At 42.3% G+C, this 16,724-nt stretch overlaps 3 protein-coding genes across 11 annotated transcripts; 1 reads left to right on the top strand and 2 right to left on the bottom strand.

Moving 5' to 3' along the window:
• Nucleotides 1–1,482: 1,482 nt before the first annotated feature.
• LOC108112905 (serine-enriched protein) lies at nucleotides 1,483–11,803 on the top strand. Of its 8 annotated transcripts, none has more exons than XM_017223272.2 (9): nucleotides 1,483–2,538; nucleotides 3,675–3,854; nucleotides 4,165–4,323; nucleotides 4,702–4,740; nucleotides 5,469–5,586; nucleotides 5,645–5,976; nucleotides 6,043–6,183; nucleotides 6,390–6,440; nucleotides 6,615–11,803. In XM_017223272.2, the coding sequence occupies exons 2-9, from the start codon at nucleotides 3,684–3,686 to the stop codon at nucleotides 9,510–9,512; spliced, it is 3,909 nt and encodes a 1,302-aa protein (XP_017078761.1). In that variant the 5' UTR covers nucleotides 1,483–2,538; nucleotides 3,675–3,683; the 3' UTR covers nucleotides 9,513–11,803. The 8 variants fall into 8 exon arrangements, with proteins under 8 accessions (XP_017078761.1, XP_017078755.1, XP_017078753.1 ...); XM_017223266.2 differs by having other exon boundaries at nucleotides 1,483–1,691; nucleotides 2,363–2,538; nucleotides 6,390–6,680; XM_017223264.2 differs by having other exon boundaries at nucleotides 1,483–1,920; nucleotides 2,363–2,538; nucleotides 6,390–6,680.
• An 88-nt stretch (nucleotides 11,804–11,891) lies between these two features.
• LOC108112904 (alpha-amylase-related protein) lies at nucleotides 11,892–13,499 on the bottom strand. Its single transcript, XM_017223262.1, has 2 exons — nucleotides 12,846–13,499; nucleotides 11,892–12,787 (listed from the first exon to the last, which is right to left on the bottom strand). Exons 1-2 carry the CDS (start codon nucleotides 13,497–13,499, stop codon nucleotides 11,960–11,962), a joined length of 1,482 nt encoding a protein of 493 aa, XP_017078751.1. The 3' UTR covers nucleotides 11,892–11,959.
• Nucleotides 13,500–14,725: 1,226 nt separating this feature from the next.
• LOC108112449 (sodium channel protein Nach) lies at nucleotides 14,726–16,536 on the bottom strand. Of its 2 annotated transcripts, XM_017222295.1 has the most exons (6): nucleotides 16,175–16,536; nucleotides 15,831–16,121; nucleotides 15,319–15,767; nucleotides 15,140–15,266; nucleotides 14,979–15,082; nucleotides 14,726–14,922 (listed from the first exon to the last, which is right to left on the bottom strand). In XM_017222295.1, exons 1-6 carry the CDS (start codon nucleotides 16,534–16,536, stop codon nucleotides 14,726–14,728), a joined length of 1,530 nt encoding a protein of 509 aa, XP_017077784.1. The 2 variants fall into 2 exon arrangements, with proteins under 2 accessions (XP_017077784.1, XP_041675660.1); XM_041819726.1 differs by having other exon boundaries at nucleotides 15,319–16,121.
• Between the last annotated feature and the right edge of the window lie 188 nt (nucleotides 16,537–16,724).

Raw genomic sequence — 16,724 nt, 5'->3', positions numbered from 1 at the left:
TTCGCTCGTCGTGGATCTAGAACTGTAAAATGCTGAAACTAAAATCGTATTTTGTACTCGCGTTTTTCGCCTGCAACCTCAACGGAATGGTCAAGTCTCAGGATAATACTAATACCCAGTGTATTCTGACGGATGCACCGAATCAGTGCGGAGCATTTTGTCTTTCAGCACTTCGTCCAATCTATGAACACATTGCTAATCTTGGACGACAACTTGAAACACATAAGGAAAATCAAGACAATTTTCAAAATGAAACAATTAGGATATTAAACGAAATTCGAGAGTATAAAATGAAGAACCCAGAAAAAACTGAGATTTTACCTGCTAGAATAGGAGATTTTGAGCTTATTGGAACAAGATATTTTTATATCGAACGAAATATAATGTTAAACTGGACTGATGCCGATAGTTTTTGTCGTGAAAAGAAAGGCTACCTTGCGGCTTTTCAAAATAATGAGGAGCTTGATGCGATCGATGAGAAACTTGACAATTATCACGTTTACTGGCTTGGTATTAACAAACTAGCTAATCAACAAGATTTTTTATCGGCTGCATCCGGAAAACCAGCGTTTTTAAAGTGGGCATTAAATAGGAATCCAATCGATACAAATTTGAATTGCGTTTATGTGTACAGTAAAGCTATGAATACATTTTATTGTCAAGATAAACTTTATTTTATTTGCCAATTGGACAATCTAATTTAAATAAAAATAAAAATAAACAGAAGATAATTTTCCATAAAAACACGCAATAAATCAATTAATTTTGCTATATAAAAAGCAAACACAAAATAATAAAATTTAATTAAAATTAGAAAATGAGACGTCATAGCTTCAAAAAAAAATACAAAAACTAAACTTTGCAAATTGTTTGATAAAATTTTTTGATAAAATGTAAAGCTTATAATTATTACATTATATTATATTATTATATTATATTTTTATATTATATTAAACTGGTTTTAAAATATATTCTCAAAGCCAAAAGAAGAAAAGTTTTTTTTTCTGATTAATTTCCAAGGATTCCACTTGAAGTTCCCTGCAGTTAAGCTGATCCTTTGGTGGTGGTTGGTTTTTTTTTTTCAAGTGTTTCAAGAGTTGCCACCGCTTACCGAAAACGGAAACCCTGGGCGGCTGTCTGGTGGCGAAAGGCGCCTGCGGAGCGCATGTCAAGTGGACGCGTTTGGCCAACTGTCAACTGTCAGTGGTTAGCTGTCATTTATTGGGCTTGGACATTGTTTATGTTTGGAGGAGCATGCGCATTGTCGAGATAAACACGCGATGATTCAAACAAGTGGCTGTGGGCCACGTTGCGCTGGCCAGGATATCAGAGGACACCACCACCACCACTACCAACACAAAAACCAGCACTAGCACCACCGAAGCGGATCGATTGACGAGGCACATGCGCTGTGGTGCTGTGGTCACGAAAAGGACTCCTCCTCAGATGTAGACACCAGTATTTCGGCCAGAACGCTGCTGTGCCTCGTGCAAAACGGTTCATTTCTCGTCCAGCTAACGCTTCTGCTTTCTGTGTGGGTGGTTGTGAGTGTGCGTGCTGGCCAAATGTCTGAGTAGAGAAAAAAACATAGTTATTGGCCATAAAGCTTTTAGCACACAGCACTTGTTGTTTTTTGCGAATAGAAAATTTTTGTAGCAAAACGATTTTTCGCACTTGTCGCGGAGTTTTGTGTAAGGAGTGCAAGGACGAGTGATTGTGTTCAGTGTCGCTTCTGTTGCCTTGGTTGCCTCACCAGCACACACGCACACACAAAGCATACAAGCTCACTTCATCACACATACACACACTCACACTCACATTACCATCCTTGGAGAAAAGTGAAAGTGAGACGCCCCAGCGACCCGGAAATCGGACAGCTCGGTATTTTTCGCATTTGGCGCACAACTTGGCTGGAAAAAAGTTAGTGGAAAACCCCCAGCTGCGAAAGTTTCAACAAATTTTCCACACGTTAACCGAAATCCAATCAAATTTTACCCCCCCCCTAAGTCCACATCTTCTATCTCCTTCTCAACTTTCTCTTTTACTCTCTCTTTTTGATTTATGCGTGGCACATACAACATTTTCTTACTTTTTTTCATTTTCATTTTTCTTTTTTTTTTTTGTTTTTTGGCACACACTTATACACAGCACAATTTTGGTATCCAACACCCCTCCGCCCACAAACCCTTTTTAACCTTCAATTTTTTAGCATGCTGTAAATTGTACCGAAAAACACGAGAGTTTTTATTCAATTTTACCAAATCACTTTTTTGTAAATATGTATTGTTTTAAATATTGTCTTGGCGCAATGGTTTTTGTATACGATTTTTCCTACTTTGCTCACCTTTTTTTGGAATTGCAGTCGAAATGATTTAATATTAAGTTAGCAAACGGATTTCAGCAATCCGTTGCTGAAAACATTAATAAACTAAAAAAAAAAAGAAAGATGTATGTGTAAAATAAGAAGAAGACGTTTAATATAAAAGAAAGAAAATATCTGAGGGAGAGGGGCCAGAAATCGAATTCACACTGCAACAGGTAAGTTTGAGGGTGAGTTATATGATTAGAAAACTTTCGAAGTAATTTTATTTGATCGATATTTGATAATAAGCAAACAGGTAAATGCAACTTCTTTTTCCACCGCTCGGACAAAACTTTTCCAATTTCCAATGCATGCTCATTTTACCGTGTAACGTCGTAAACTCGTCCCAAAGTATGCAGTGAATTTTCTCCATTGTCTAGAGTGAAAATCAGTCGAGCAACTCACCCATTCACCTTGCAACTACCACCCAACGCCAACAGCAAGGCTGCTGCCACGCCCACTCGTTGATATTTGTTGTTGTTTTGTGCGTAGCCGATTGCGGCAGGACCTTGTCTGTTGCCATTTGAGGTTGCCTTTTTACCTTTTTACCTTTTGCCCTTCTTTTCTCATCCACTGTCTTTATGGTAATTGTAATTTAGTTGTCATTTAGCCATGTTCAAGGACAGAATCGGAGGCTGTAGAGGTTTCTGTAGGGTCTTGCGGGGATTAAAGTGGTTTTAAGCTTGGTTTCTGAGGAAGGGGAAGGGCAGAATATTGGCATGGATGTGGGGCTTGGCAGGCGCAGACGCGTGCCTGCGGTAAGTCAATTTCTGTGAGGCTAAAAGTTGAAGTGAATTACAATTTAATTACCAGCAGATCTCAACGGCTCAATGCCGGGCTTTGTGCTCCATCACCCAGGATAATAGCAAAAACTTATTTATAGAAATTTCCATTGAGCTCGTATTGCCATGGCATAAAATGTCGCCTTGAACAGGGAATTGAGTTTTGGTTTGGAAGGAAGAGAAGTCTTAGTTTCGAACAGAAAGTTTAGATGACCACTATATACATATATATATATACTCGTATAGAGAGCGAGTAAGGTTAACTTACTTATTATCCCAAAAATTCACCTTGAATAAAGAAAGAAAGTTAGTTCAAGATCTATTACAGACAAGCAGGATATTTTTTTACTACTAAATTCGCACAAAATCTATTTCTAACTTTTCAAAATATAAATGCATGGTAAAAAGTCTTTTAATATATAGAAATTTTTAATAATTTTCTAAAAATTTTACATTAAGATTGAATTGATCTTCTTAGAAAGATATTTTCTAACTTTATTATTGTTATTATTTAATATCCACGATTGCAGTAAACCCAGATGCCCGAGGCATTGATTCTACCCGGCATGGCTGACGCAGAGCCGGACCTCTCGACGTTCGAGAACAAGACGGGCCTGGCGGAGGACATGAAGTTCCTGGCCTCTATGCCCGAGCTGTGTGACGTAACGTTCCTGGTGGGGGACACCCGTGAGCCCGTCTGCGCCGTAAAGGTTTGTCTTGTGCTTTGCACTCGCATTTTTCTAAAGTGTACTCTTGTATTCTCTGGGGATGGGCTTTTAAATCAGGTCACTGCGTAATCGCCACTCTGGTCCTCTACATAATTGACCCCATTGAATTGCAAAGAATGCGTCTGCCCTTTGAATAATCCCAGAGCTGAATAACTTCATACACTGCTAGTAAAATTTTGAAATTTTTATGATGTTTCCGACCTACGAGTATAAATACAAGTCTTTAAACTTTAAAATATAATATCTTAAGAAATAAAACTTAACTGATGATTCTTAATATTTACCTATATAGGCTGTTCTGGCATCCCGTTCCCGGGTGTTTGCCAAGATGCTCTATGCTGCCCCCTCGCCGCAGCGGAAAAGGGAGACCTCCACCAAAGAGAACAAGCTGCGCCTCTTCCTGAAACGCTCTTCGGAGCCCCTGCTCAATTTGCAGAATGCCGCACAACAGGTTCGTATTCGCAGATGTGTTCTATATTCATCCATAATCGATTACCTAATCGGGGGGGAATATCGTATGTGATGTGTACGGTGTGTGTGTGTGTATGTGTGTGCCTGGGTGTATGAGTGCCGGTGTGATTTTGCATTTTGCCATGTGGGTTCTGCATCATTGGGTCTATTTTCGTATCAACCTTTTTCAGTTCATTTCAATTCAGTTGAGTTCAGTTCATAGCCATACCTTCCTTCTCTTTTGTGTGTGTTTTTAAATACGTCGTGAGTGCCAGCAAAAGCCATTTAACTGATATCAATGTTCTCGTGCCTTCTCTGTTGTGACAACCACCATTCCTCATCGTACTCGTTATCCCGCAACCCATATCCGTAATCATAGAGAACCGGTTTCACCCAACAATTAGCTCCGATACCCGAGGTAACCAAGCATCAAAAATACTCGTACTGCCTCTGTGCGTGTATGTGTAACTGTAGCTGTGTCGCTCTGTAACTGTAACTGTAACTGTGTGGGTGTCGTAATTGATGGAAGTCCTTTGATGTCCTTGCAGAGAGTATCATTATAATAACTTCTTTTTACTTTATTTTTGCATTTTTTAATACAAAGAAACAATAAAAATTTCATTTTTTATGATTAAAACCTTTGCAAGGACATTAGGAACTTCGGACTTTCGAAGCTACTCCCTTTTCCTTGTAAAAACTATTAGTATGCGTATTGTTATTGGCCAAATTAGTTGTCTTACTGAGTGTGCACTTAACAAAATGTCTTAAAGAAATTGTTGCCTTGAATGGTGAATGCGGTTAAGAAACTAGTTTAACTCTATTACTTCCCTGAATGATTCCTAGTTAATTTTCATAGTTCTTGTATCTAGAGTTTATGTATCCTTAAAACTTAACCTGTTTTCTTCTAAACTTGTTCTGGAAAAACTTTTAAAACACTGTCTGTAACTCTCTAATAACTGTCTTTAACTTTTCTTATTAAAAAACCAAAAATCTGAATAACTTAGTTCTGGGTTGCCTCACAATTGGAATGCCTATAAAAAATTATAACCTCTGCACCTGTCTCTGCAAGCCAAGTGGTTAATTTGCTGTTAGCTTACGTAATGAACTATAATTCTTTTTACCAATGCTGACTTTTTGTAAATTTAGCCCTCAGGTCAGCAGCATCAGACACTGATCATTGAGGAGTTCGAACCGGATGTGTTCCGCCAACTGATCGAGTATATCCACACGGGCTGTGTCACCCTGCAGCCTCGGACTCTGCTGGGTAAGAAAGAATACTAAAAATAATGAATATATAGACTTAAGGTGTAATCTGATTTCAGGTGTCATGAATGCTGCTGATTATTATGGCCTTGAGGAACTGCGTCGCGCCTGTGCAGGATTTGTGCAGTGCTGCATCAATGTGGACACTGTTTGCGCCCTTTTGGCCTCCGCAGAGCGTTATATCCAGTACAAGTGCACGAAGACCTTGGTGCAAAAGGTTTTGGAGTTTGTAGATGAACATGGAACTGAGGTCCTCAACCTGGGCAGCTTCACCCTGCTGCCACAGCATGTGGTTCGCCTGATTTTGGCCAGGGAGGAGCTGCGCGCCGATGAGTTCACAAAGTTCCAGGCGGCACTGATGTGGAGCAAGAAGTATTACGATAACAATCCGGTAAGGAGTTAGTTTTATAATATTTCCTTTGAAGATCTGTCCCTAATCTATATCTCTATCGTATAGAACATTGACATTAAGGAGATTCTGGGGACATTCTGCGAGTACATCCAGTTCCACAAGATTCCTGCTAATGTGCTGATGCGGGAAATCCATCCGCTGAATCTCGTTCCATATGCGATCATCATGAACGCTTTGGCTTACCAGGTGGGTTGCATTGTGCTTCTCGATTGCTTTGCGCTGCTTCCTTGGTGTTTAACTCAGTCACTCATTCCATCATCTGTCCATCTATCTGTCCGCCTGTCTTTCTCTCCGTCCATCCAACCATCCAACCAACCGCCACCGCCACCCATGCGCTCCATTCCGTCCATCCATCCTGTTGTCCCCTTTATGTCTGATTCTACAAATTGCAGGCAGACCCAGAAAGCATCGACCCCGGAAAGCTGTCTCCCAACTCTAGCCGAGTGAGGCGTGCCCGTCAGAATCAGGGTCGTTCGATGTCGGTCCAGAGCTCCCTGGATCCGTATGGATCGAACACCACCCTCAGCTCCAGCGGCAGCAGCGACCCGACGAGTGGTCCGCACCACAGCAACTAACATAAGTTGAACGGCCCCTCCTCCTCCTCGTCGTCCCAGCAGCAGCACCATCGCCACCGTCACCACCACCAGTCGTTGCCCAAGATCCGAAAGGCCAAATCGCAGTCCTTCCGCACGCGACGCAGTCCCTCGGAACGGCGGAGTCCTAATAATGCCCCAAATCTCACCCTGAATACCTCGCTGTCCTCCGGCAATGGCGAGAAGAAGCGCAGCCCCTTGACACCGAAGAGTCCGGTAATGCCAGTTCCAGAGTCTAAAAGTCCGGGCAGCAGTTCCCAGAAGACGCCCACGTCGCTATCACGCCAGGGAACTTTGCGTGCCTCGAATCGACGAAAGAACAGTGGACAGCTTTCCATATCTCTGGGTAACCAAGGTCGGCGTAGTCCTGTGGGTCTCAACGATCGCAGTCCACAAGGACGTCGAAGTCCGCTCTTCCCAGGCAGTGGATTGAGGTCACCAAATGATCCGATGACCAGTCCCACACTTAGAAGTCCCACTGGAGAGCCTCGGAGAAGTAGTCCCACATTCAGTGTGCACACACAGGAACGCCGTTCGCCATTGGGTGCAGTGGCTCCCACAGATTTCGGTTGCCAATTTGGATTACCTAGCACTCGCAGAAGTCCCACATCGACAGTTCATGTCCAGGACATGGCGACTGAGCCGGAAGAGGCAGGATTCGTTGGTCTTAAGCGGCCATCGATCAGCCTCTTCACACCCATATATTTTGCCAGCGAGAAACGCTCTCCAATGGGTCCGATACCACCAATAACAGTCTCTAATCCCGCCGAGACTTACAAAAGCGCAGAACGCGAAAGAGAGGCGGCTGAGGCAGCTGCCCGGGAAAAGGAGAAGGAGAAGGAAAAGGAGGCAGCCCAGCCGCAGGAGAAGAAGAGTGTGATGCGTGAGATTCTGGCCTTTGTGAGGAAACCATCGAAACATCTAAGTAGCCGAACCAACCGATTTGCCAATGCCTTTACGCGAGCGGAATCCGGTTCTTCCGGTGGTCCCTTGATCCGGCAGAGTACATTCTCAGCCAGTCCAGCGGCTTCTTCAACAGCTGCCAAGAGTGCTGTTCAAAAGCAAATGTCCGAGGTGGGCTTTGAGCCGAAGATATCCCAGAAGTTCACCCACTACGCCAAGATGTCTCTGAGGCTAAGGAGATCGACGAAACGCGACGACGACGAGAAGGAGAAACAAAAGCAGAGTTCAGCCTCCGGATCCAAGAGACCCAGTGCGGATCTGAGTCAGGTCAACACGGAGCAACAGGTAGGTGGAGCATCGGACGAACTGCCCTTCGAGCTGGCCAATGTCCACTTCGAGAAGGTAGGTGAGTCCTATATCAAGCATGAGAGACTCCGTGAATTGCAAGAACCCGAGGCCGAGAAGGAGGAGGACACCGAAAAGGAAGCGGAAGCCGAAACGGAGGTGGAACAAACCGATGCAGCCATGGCCCAGTTCGTTGAAGAGGTCACCAATTCGCTAAAAGTAGTCGCACTCAACGGAGAGGGCGGGGCTGCTGCAGTGCATCATTTTACCCGACGATCGGAGAGCCGGGAACCCATTGAGCCGCGTATTAGCGAGGAAAGAGAATCAGATTCCAATGATTTAATGATACCCGATGAAATGCGCGCAGAACTGGTAGAGATCTTGAAGGCCTACGCCCCAGAACCAATTTATGTGAATCTGCAGGCACTGCGGCGGGAGACCGAAGATGGGGATCTGGCCATCGCCCAAGCTGAAGCCGCAGCTTTGGCGGCGTCTGAGCCCGTTAAGAAGCCGCTGCAGTGTCCTACCATCGAGTTTGAGCCGCCGTCACGACGCTCCTCCTTCGATCCACCGCGTTCCCCATTTCTCGAACAGCTTCGCAGTCCCGGAGTGGACACGGAAACTGATCTGATTAATCTCCAACGTCTGGATTCCGGGGGCGATAGCTTTGAGCTAGTGGAGAGCAAATGGAGCAAGTCCAGTCGCGGGGAATCTAGTTTCGATTGTCCTTATTCCTCCAGAGACACCAGCTTTGATGTTTCCATTTCGAGGTATCAGTCCACTAGCTATGACGATCAGACCTCTAGCTTTGAGATCGTAGATACCGATGAGAAAGGTCAGGGCAGAAGACCCGTGGACTTAAGAAAAAGCTCCATTGAGCTGGTTGATGCGGAGACCTTTCAAAGATCAGGTTCCTCCTGTGGTGGTCGCAAGTCCTCGCTGGAGACTCACTTTGATTACACGCCCACCGAGGGCGGAGGTCGTTCGCCCAGCCTTCCATTTCCGGCGATGAGCAAGAAACAGCGCACGGAGAACTTCCGCCAGCTGCATGTCTCCCAGTTTAGTGCCTTCTCCCGGGCACGTAGTCCGTTGTCCCAGCAGACCTCCTCGAACTATAGCTCCAGGGATAGCTACGATTCCAGTGGCTCCTATCCCCATGGCTATGGCTATCCCCCGGAACCCCAGAGGAGTCCATATGGTGACCCGAGTCGCAAACATTTTCCCCTAACAGTCCGACAAAAGGGCGAGGAGGAGCGGGAAGTACGCACATTCCTTTGCACGGATCAAAGATGTGCCTCGATCTTCGAGCCGCGCCCCAGTTCCGTGCTAACCCAGCAGTTGTCCACCGGGTCCATGTCCACGCCATCGGGCTATACAAATGGTACACCCAGAGTTCCAGGCGCTGCTGCGGTTGGACCAGTTCCCCTGCCTCATCCCGTGGGACCGCTCTCCTCTTGCGGCTTCTCCAGCGGCAGTGAATTCGAGCCACCGTCTCCTCGACGGGCGGCCAGCGCCTCGCCCAAGCACACCTTCACATTCCGCATTGTAATGAAGAAGGTGGACAGTTCACCAGAGGCGTTGTGCCCAGAAAGACATCGCTCGAGGATTATAGATCGTTACAGAAGGCGCGACAGTCGCAGGAAGCGCATCCATGATGCGGGAAAAAGCTTCTAATGGGGGAAGTAGGGAATGGAATGTGGGTGGCAACCAGTGATGGGAATGGTAATTTAGATAGGAAACATAACCACGAAGGGCAATATAGTTAAATATAAATCAAAATATTTGTCGATCCACAGAAAGTTGATTAAATTTAATTCCAAAAGTTAGTTTTAACAATAACTGCCTTTTATGTCCCCACAAGGGATATTATAATAATATTCCAAAAATATGCAATAATCACAACCGTAATTAAAAACATTAAATCAAATCAAAAGCTGGGTATTTAAAGCCGAAAACCTTTAAATCTAATAGCATATTGCTAGGGAAGCAAACTAAACCCATTAAGAAGCCTTTCAATGTTCAATATACATAAGATAAACATAACTTATAAAATCCGAATTAAAACTTAAATCTAAATGATTGAATTTCAAGTACCTGTAATGTATGCTTATATACGAAAAGTCATAAAATACCATGATTTGTCGGTTATAGGAATAATGAATTTCATTTTTAGCTAGCTCCCAACTTCCCATCACTGGTAACAAACAAGTTGAACCTCAAAATACTAGAAACATTCGCGGCAATCTCTTGATATCTCTACGATACGCATATATTTTTGACAATCTCAGTGTTGAATCTATATATATATATAGGACCTCTTATAATCGTAATCTTCTAGGATTAAGAACGACACCGAACTACAGGCAATTCGGTAATCAAACTTTATAAAATGGTTCTGGTTTTTAGGCCGTTTCAAAAGCTCTACCAAAAGCATGAACTTCGGCCCACCGAAGTCAGTCGATCCAGTTAATCCCGCCTTATCGGGTATATCTGGTACTTATGATCTCTGCTGATTTTGTGAAGCAAACACTCATTAGATCCATGGTTGGTTATAACCAAAACCAATGGCAGCTAGGCAGCTAAACTTAGATTATATCAAATGTACATTCTAAATAATTAACAAACTTATGCGCAACAATAATTCCTCCCACGATTTACCTGACTACTATTTAAACAAACAATAGATCAAAAGTTTATATGTATACATGTGCATAAGAGTTCACACTTCGATGTTGTAATTAATGTGTAATTAAATGTGGAAACCGAAATCAGAAACAGAAATCAGAAAGAGATAATATTCTAAGTATTTGTGCATTTTTACGTGGTTCCTGTTATATAGCTATAATTATATGCGTTATCAAACGCGAGTATTACAAATTTTTGATGGCATAATATAATCGATATACATTACATATATGATTCTAAAATAACCTAAGGATTATTACAAATTTAAATCTAACCGAACTGCGCTGCTATTGCAAGAGGTCAGAAAAGTTTTTCTAGTTCACATCCTAAGACTAAGATCAGAGCAAAATGATGCGCATATCATCTGGTATGCGCATGTTTGTATATTAAAGCTGGATTTGGGGCCGTACTTAAATCTAAATAAAAATTTAGGAAAAAAGAGGAATCAACTTTAAAAAGAATAAAGAAAGTTAGAGGTGGATAAAAATTGTATTACCAAATTAATATTTATTGTTAAACTCTGAGCAAGATTTTTGGACTCTGTGTTTGTTAGTTAAAAAATTAAACCCTCTATGTAAAATTCTAAATTTAAGAATGGATTATCTACAGAATCATAATTTACAAAGTATATACATCGTATGTAATATTGTAAGAGATAAATGATACGTTGGCTTTTTAGCAAATTACTCGTAAGAAGAAAGATATCAGCATTTTACAGGTAATTACGCTTCATGAGCATTTAATTCCATCTGAATGGTAACTAAACGTAATGATAACCACACATCAATTGCCACCAGCCGACATCTTGGATCTGGGAGAATCCATCGATCCAGATACTCAAGATTCTACACTCGTAACTAATCGGAATGCCAGTAGTAGAAACGTTGATATTTTGATTTGTAGTTGCTTGTTTTGAAAACTAACCAACAGTCGCTGACCAAATCGCTTGATCGCAGTTATATTTTCAATCGATTTTCCTTTACTCCTCTGAATGCTTGTGAGAGGTAGTCGAGTGGTAATAATGGTGACTTGTAGCGATTCGAATCTCGGACAGAGCACCCAACTACAATTTCACAATGCCAACTTCTTCTATTTGCAGAGCCAGTTTACGTTTACAGTGTTCCAGATGGATCGGATGTGGATTTAGCCCAGATTCCTTGCTCCAGCATATATACCACGTTATTTAGTATACCCTTTGTCCGGGTTTTTGCATTCAGAGGATGTCGTTGTCGTGGCATTTGTTAGACTAAGTCAAGTTCCAGTTCAAATCGAATCGCGTTAAATGTCTTACTTTGCATTTCTACTGCTATTGTTACCGCTCATACATACATACATATATCGAATAGTTAGAGCTAAAACCTCCATACATTATGTGCGTTCGTTTTTATTGTAATTTGAGACAAAAAATAAAGCCCAGATTTCTGTGTTACCTTTAATTAAACCTTGGCATCTACATGCAGGGCCAAAACACCATCAAAGTCATCGGATCCAATATGGATATAGCCGTGTCCATGATCGTTTACTGTGACTGATTTACCGGTACAAGAACCATTAATCAGACTGCCAGAGATCACATCACAATAGGTTCCGGCAGGCAGGCAGGTGTTCAGATCCTGTGACAGATCGTACAGGTTGTTGTTCACAGCCAGGAAGCCCTTGTTGCCACGACAGAAGGAGATCTGATTGTCACCATTGTCCCACCAATCGGACATCTCTGTATCGCGGACAGCATTCTTGAAGCCCACCATGGCATAGATCTGACGCCAACGGTGCTCGCAAATCCAGCCATTCACGCAGGCTCCATCCTCATCGAACTCGGGAGAAATAATCCTCTCCTGTGCATCCTGTGGCGGTGGGGTATCATGGTCATCGAAGGCAAACGAGCTCATCACGCGACTGATGCCATAGGGATAGGCCAAATGGAAGGCTGTTGCCATTTTGTACTGCCGGGGGGACTTGTAGTTCAGCACGGAGCCTCCATCTCTTTGGTTATCATGGTTGTCCACAAAGGTCAGGGCCTGAGTGGTGGGCAGGAAGCCCCAACCAGTGCCCCAGCTCTGCAGCCACTTCAATGCATTGTTGCCACGGAAGGCGTTACCAATCTCCTCGGAGAAACGGAACTCGGTGACGGCACCCAGATCTTTGTATTCATCACGGGAAACGGTTTCGTGACCATGGTCGATCACCTCCTGGTAGATGAAGGGCCGGGAATTGTGGGGGAAACCGTGATCGATGTTCAGGTTGCTCAGGCTGCCATAGATGTACTGCATAGAAGGTTTCATAAGTAACCAATACTATAGGCTGATCATCATAAAAACTCACCTCGAGATCCTCCGAAGCCATGTGCTTGGCGGCATCCACTCGGAAACCGGCAACACCCAGTTCAATAAGGTGATCCAAGAACTCAATCAGCTTGCCCCTCACCCAATCGTTGCTCTGGTCAAGATCCTTGAGGCCAACCAACTCACACTGTTGTACCTGGAAGCGATCGTTCCAATCGGTGATCTCACAGGTGGGATGGAAGTCCAGGGAACTGTAGGGAACACCCGGAAAGGATTTCTTGCTTGGTTCTGCCTCCGTTCCGCCAGTACCCACAGCGATTCCATCAAAATCGCCGGACATATGATTCAGCAGCACATCCACGTAGATACGAACCCCCACTTCATTGCAACGACGGACCATGTCACCGAACTCCTCTTCATTTCCTGATCGAGTGGTAAGCTTGTAGGAGATGGATTGGTATCTCTCCCACCAAGGACGACCCGACGAAATTATATTCTCATTCACAGGGCTAACTTGTACTCCGGCGAATCCTCGAGGTCCCAGGAAATTCTCACACTCCAGTGCAATATCCGTCCATTTCCATTCGAACAAGTGGACGATGGTGTTGCGATTGCCCCACCAATGGGGATTGTGCTGGGCCAGCGAAAGGCTGCTCGCCAAGCAAAGTGTCAAAGCTAGAGCGAACTTGAACATGACCGTAAACTGTAAGTAATCCCCAAAGGCATTTCCCCTTTTATACCCCACGGACAATCTTATCGCGGATTCACTTCGCTTGGGTCCAATTTACGACTAGCAGATGGTCGCCACCCGATTTGGCGTAGATTTACAATGCCCATCGACTGACCTATGGCAATATGCGATAGTGCGTTAAAGATTCGCAAGTCGCGGGCGTATTGGCTTTCCCAGGAGATAATGAGGCATAGAGATAAGATTTTGTTGATACTTATGATACCCTTTCTAGTTGTTGGTTGGCTTTGAAATAACTTTAATATAATAATGAATTTTTAACTCATAAATTGGTTAAAACAGGACAGCTAACGATGCAAACTTACCATTTCAGTCATTGTCGGACTGATTCTGGGAATTTAATTTTTTGCCCATTTTTTGAATTTCTGATAAGGGGTTGCATCAACATTTTTTGTGAAAAATGAAATTGCACATTTTGAGGTGTAAATAGATTAGAAATTTAATTACGAGTTTAACGAGGTATTTCATTCTATATTTTGACCATTTTTTGGCATTGTGTGAAAAATCAGGATTACGAATGATGACCAAAATGTGGAATATTTTTCTAGGTTTTTGTTCATAAATTGGCCAAAACAAGACATACAGATAAAAGAACGACTGTTTTGAGTAGCTAACGACCCAAACTTAACATTTCTATCATTGTCGGTCGGATTCAGGTAATTTGATTTTTTCCCCATTTTTCGTATTTTTGATAAGGGGTTACATCATTAATTTTTGTGAAAAGTGTCCAGAAATGACCAGTTTTAGGTGTGAATAGAGTTGTACAGGAAATTCAATTTCAAACTCAACGAGATATGGCATTCCATATTCCGACCATTATTCGCTGTTTTATGATCAAAATACAGACTTTTGGGAAGAGATTAGGGCAGACCGAAATTCGTATTTTCGGAAAGGGGTAACATCATCAAAATTTGCAAAAAAATTACATTTTTAGGTGTGAACACCAGTCGACTAGAAATTTAATTACGAGTTCAACGAGGTATTACACTCCATATTCTGACCATTTCTTGGCATTGTTTTTGTCAAAAAACAGATTTTTAGACTGAAAAAACAAGAAAATAAACAGGTTCACTGACATGTATTTGCTGTTTGAATTCAATTTTATTGCGTTAATTTATGGTCATATTTTTTGCATTCTGCCTCTGTGCTGATTACGATTTCTGAATTATGAATTATGATTTGGGTTGTTTATTATGAGTCTCATTTGCTTTGGGCCAGGCAAACTTTGGCCCCTTACGAAGCATCTTGTTGCGCGTTTCACATTCCAAATTATAGTTTTTGCGCAGAATTACCGAAAAATAGTAGATTATCTCCACCACCGAGAGCATACTCATGCCAATAAAGAGACTAAAGGCACTGCCAAGATTAGCTGGAAATTAACTTATTAAGTTAAGAGTTGTCTGGGATTTTTTTTAATCAACTTACAAACCAAAGTAACCATATTAGAAAGCAAGTCACGTCTTAAGCGTCGATAGCTAAAGGAATTGATAAAGACATGCAGTATCCCATCGTTTTTGGCTATTCCTGAGCTAAAATTGGAGTTAGTCATTTAAACTTTAAATGTTAAAATTAAGTTTTATATTTACTAGAAGTTATCCGCAACTGGCATGTTTAGTTCGAGAGGAAAATTGGATATCTGGACATCATAGTCAAAGTGTTCACAGGTTAGAGGGCAATAGCATTGGGTGCTCTTTTTCCTTGTAATTATATTAGCTGAACGAAAAGTTTTGAGTTCTTAATAGCTTCTGTTAACTTAATAACATACCAAAATTATCCACCAGACAGTGAATATCTCTGAAAGTACAAATTCGATCCGTGGTTCGATTAAAGTCAAAGAAGTACGTGTGACAGCCGCAGAACTTGACCATATTGGTTACTCTGCAGTTTAGCTCGCAATTGGGATAAACATAATTCGAAAAATAACGCAAATGGAACTCATTTTGAAAAACACAATTTCTTTCCTTAATGGTTAAGGCCTTGACAGCTGCAGAGCAAAAGGTTTCCTGAGGTCTGAGGGCAGCAAAAGTCTCCGTGTTGAAGGCTATAAATTTAGCAGCAGCATGGGCACTGGGAAAGGCATCAACTTCCTGGATTAGCAGCTTTACTCCGTAAGAATACGATTGTACCGGATCATAGCTGTCATCTTTATAACGTAGAATTAGGGAAAGCCCATATTTCATACCTCCTATAGCTCGTTGGGCTGTAAAGTTAAGACTATATAGAAAACGGTTATTAAAACTTGTTGAATATAATTTTAAGATGAAATTGAAAACCAACCCCTTCTGCCGCAAATTAAACGAACAACAGTGACCAAAGAATGTCTTCGATAACTGAAAAATCTTTGAGCAATCCAAAATATTGCCATTAAATCGGCAGCGATATAGAATTTCATTACAGTCCCAACGTAGGTGTTCCACAAATTGTTGAATTGTGAGATTGTTCAAGGAAAGCACAGATTCCATTTGATCAATATCCTCCTTAGAATATCGCTCATCGTCTAACATAAAACCATAGAAAATGTGAAGTTTTCGAAGAATTCCTTTCAACTCAGCTCCTGGCGGTAGTTGTCTGGCAAAATAAAATATTATTCCCCTATATTCCTTATAATAATGTTAGCTTACAGAGTTTTTAAGAAAGCCTCCGACTTTTGCATATTAAAAAGTACATCTGGACAAATAGTGATTGGTGGAAAGTATAGATTATTGACTGGCGTGTGATCACTATCCACGTTCATTCGCGTTGGACTGCTGCGATAGTCCATGTAGAAGGTGTGCGCCATAACAACAGCACAAATGAACATCACAAGCGAAATCAGCAGCCATACCAGGTGCACAATTTTATTGGTGTCCTCATCGCGGGTATATCTCAATCCATGGATACTGCTGGTGGAACAAAAGTCATTCCAAGTGCGACGAAGGGAACCCACAAAGGGCGATACTTTCAGATCCACTTCCTCCGGTGTCAGCTCCTCTTCGTGACCCATTTGAACTTCGAACTGATGGCTGGTTCTTGATTCCTTCCATTTAAATACTAGATAGAGGAGATGGTTCTACTCGATATCCTGACAAGTGCTTATTATTATCGAATTAGTCTTCAAGGGCAAGTTAGTCACCCTAAAACTGTTTAAAAGAATTTCGGGTTGTCCTTAGACTGAAGGGGATTGTGTAGTAG

The sequence above is a fragment of the Drosophila eugracilis genome, unplaced genomic scaffold, assembly GCF_018153835.1.
Source record: "Drosophila eugracilis isolate 14026-0451.02 unplaced genomic scaffold, ASM1815383v1 contig_90, whole genome shotgun sequence".
Lineage (NCBI taxonomy): Eukaryota > Metazoa > Arthropoda > Insecta > Diptera > Drosophilidae > Drosophila > Drosophila eugracilis.
This window is presented reverse-complemented; position numbering and strand designations above follow the sequence as displayed.

Excerpts from the sequence above, each read along its gene's own strand:
- LOC108112905 (XM_017223272.2), top strand. The coding sequence starts at position 3,684 with ATGCCCGAGGCATTGATTCTACCCGGCATGGCTGACGCAGAGCCGGAC. Across the intron at positions 3,855-4,164 it reads AGCCCGTCTGCGCCGTAAAG|GCTGTTCTGGCATCCCGTTC; the intron begins GTTTGTCTTGTG and ends TTACCTATATAG. Across the intron at positions 5,977-6,042 it reads AGTATTACGATAACAATCCG|AACATTGACATTAAGGAGAT; the intron begins GTAAGGAGTTAG and ends TCTATCGTATAG.
- LOC108112904 (XM_017223262.1), bottom strand. The coding sequence starts at position 13,499 with ATGTTCAAGTTCGCTCTAGCTTTGACACTTTGCTTGGCGAGCAGCCTT. Across the intron at positions 12,788-12,845 it reads TGGCTTCGGAGGATCTCGAG|TACATCTATGGCAGCCTGAG; the intron begins GTGAGTTTTTAT and ends CCTTCTATGCAG.
- LOC108112449 (XM_041819726.1), bottom strand. The coding sequence starts at position 16,536 with ATGGGTCACGAAGAGGAGCTGACACCGGAGGAAGTGGATCTGAAAGTA. Across the intron at positions 16,122-16,174 it reads GAGGCTTTCTTAAAAACTCT|ACAACTACCGCCAGGAGCTG; the intron begins GTAAGCTAACAT and ends TTATTTTGCCAG. Across the intron at positions 14,923-14,978 it reads TAATATGGTTACTTTGGTTT|CTAATCTTGGCAGTGCCTTT; the intron begins GTAAGTTGATTA and ends GTTAATTTCCAG.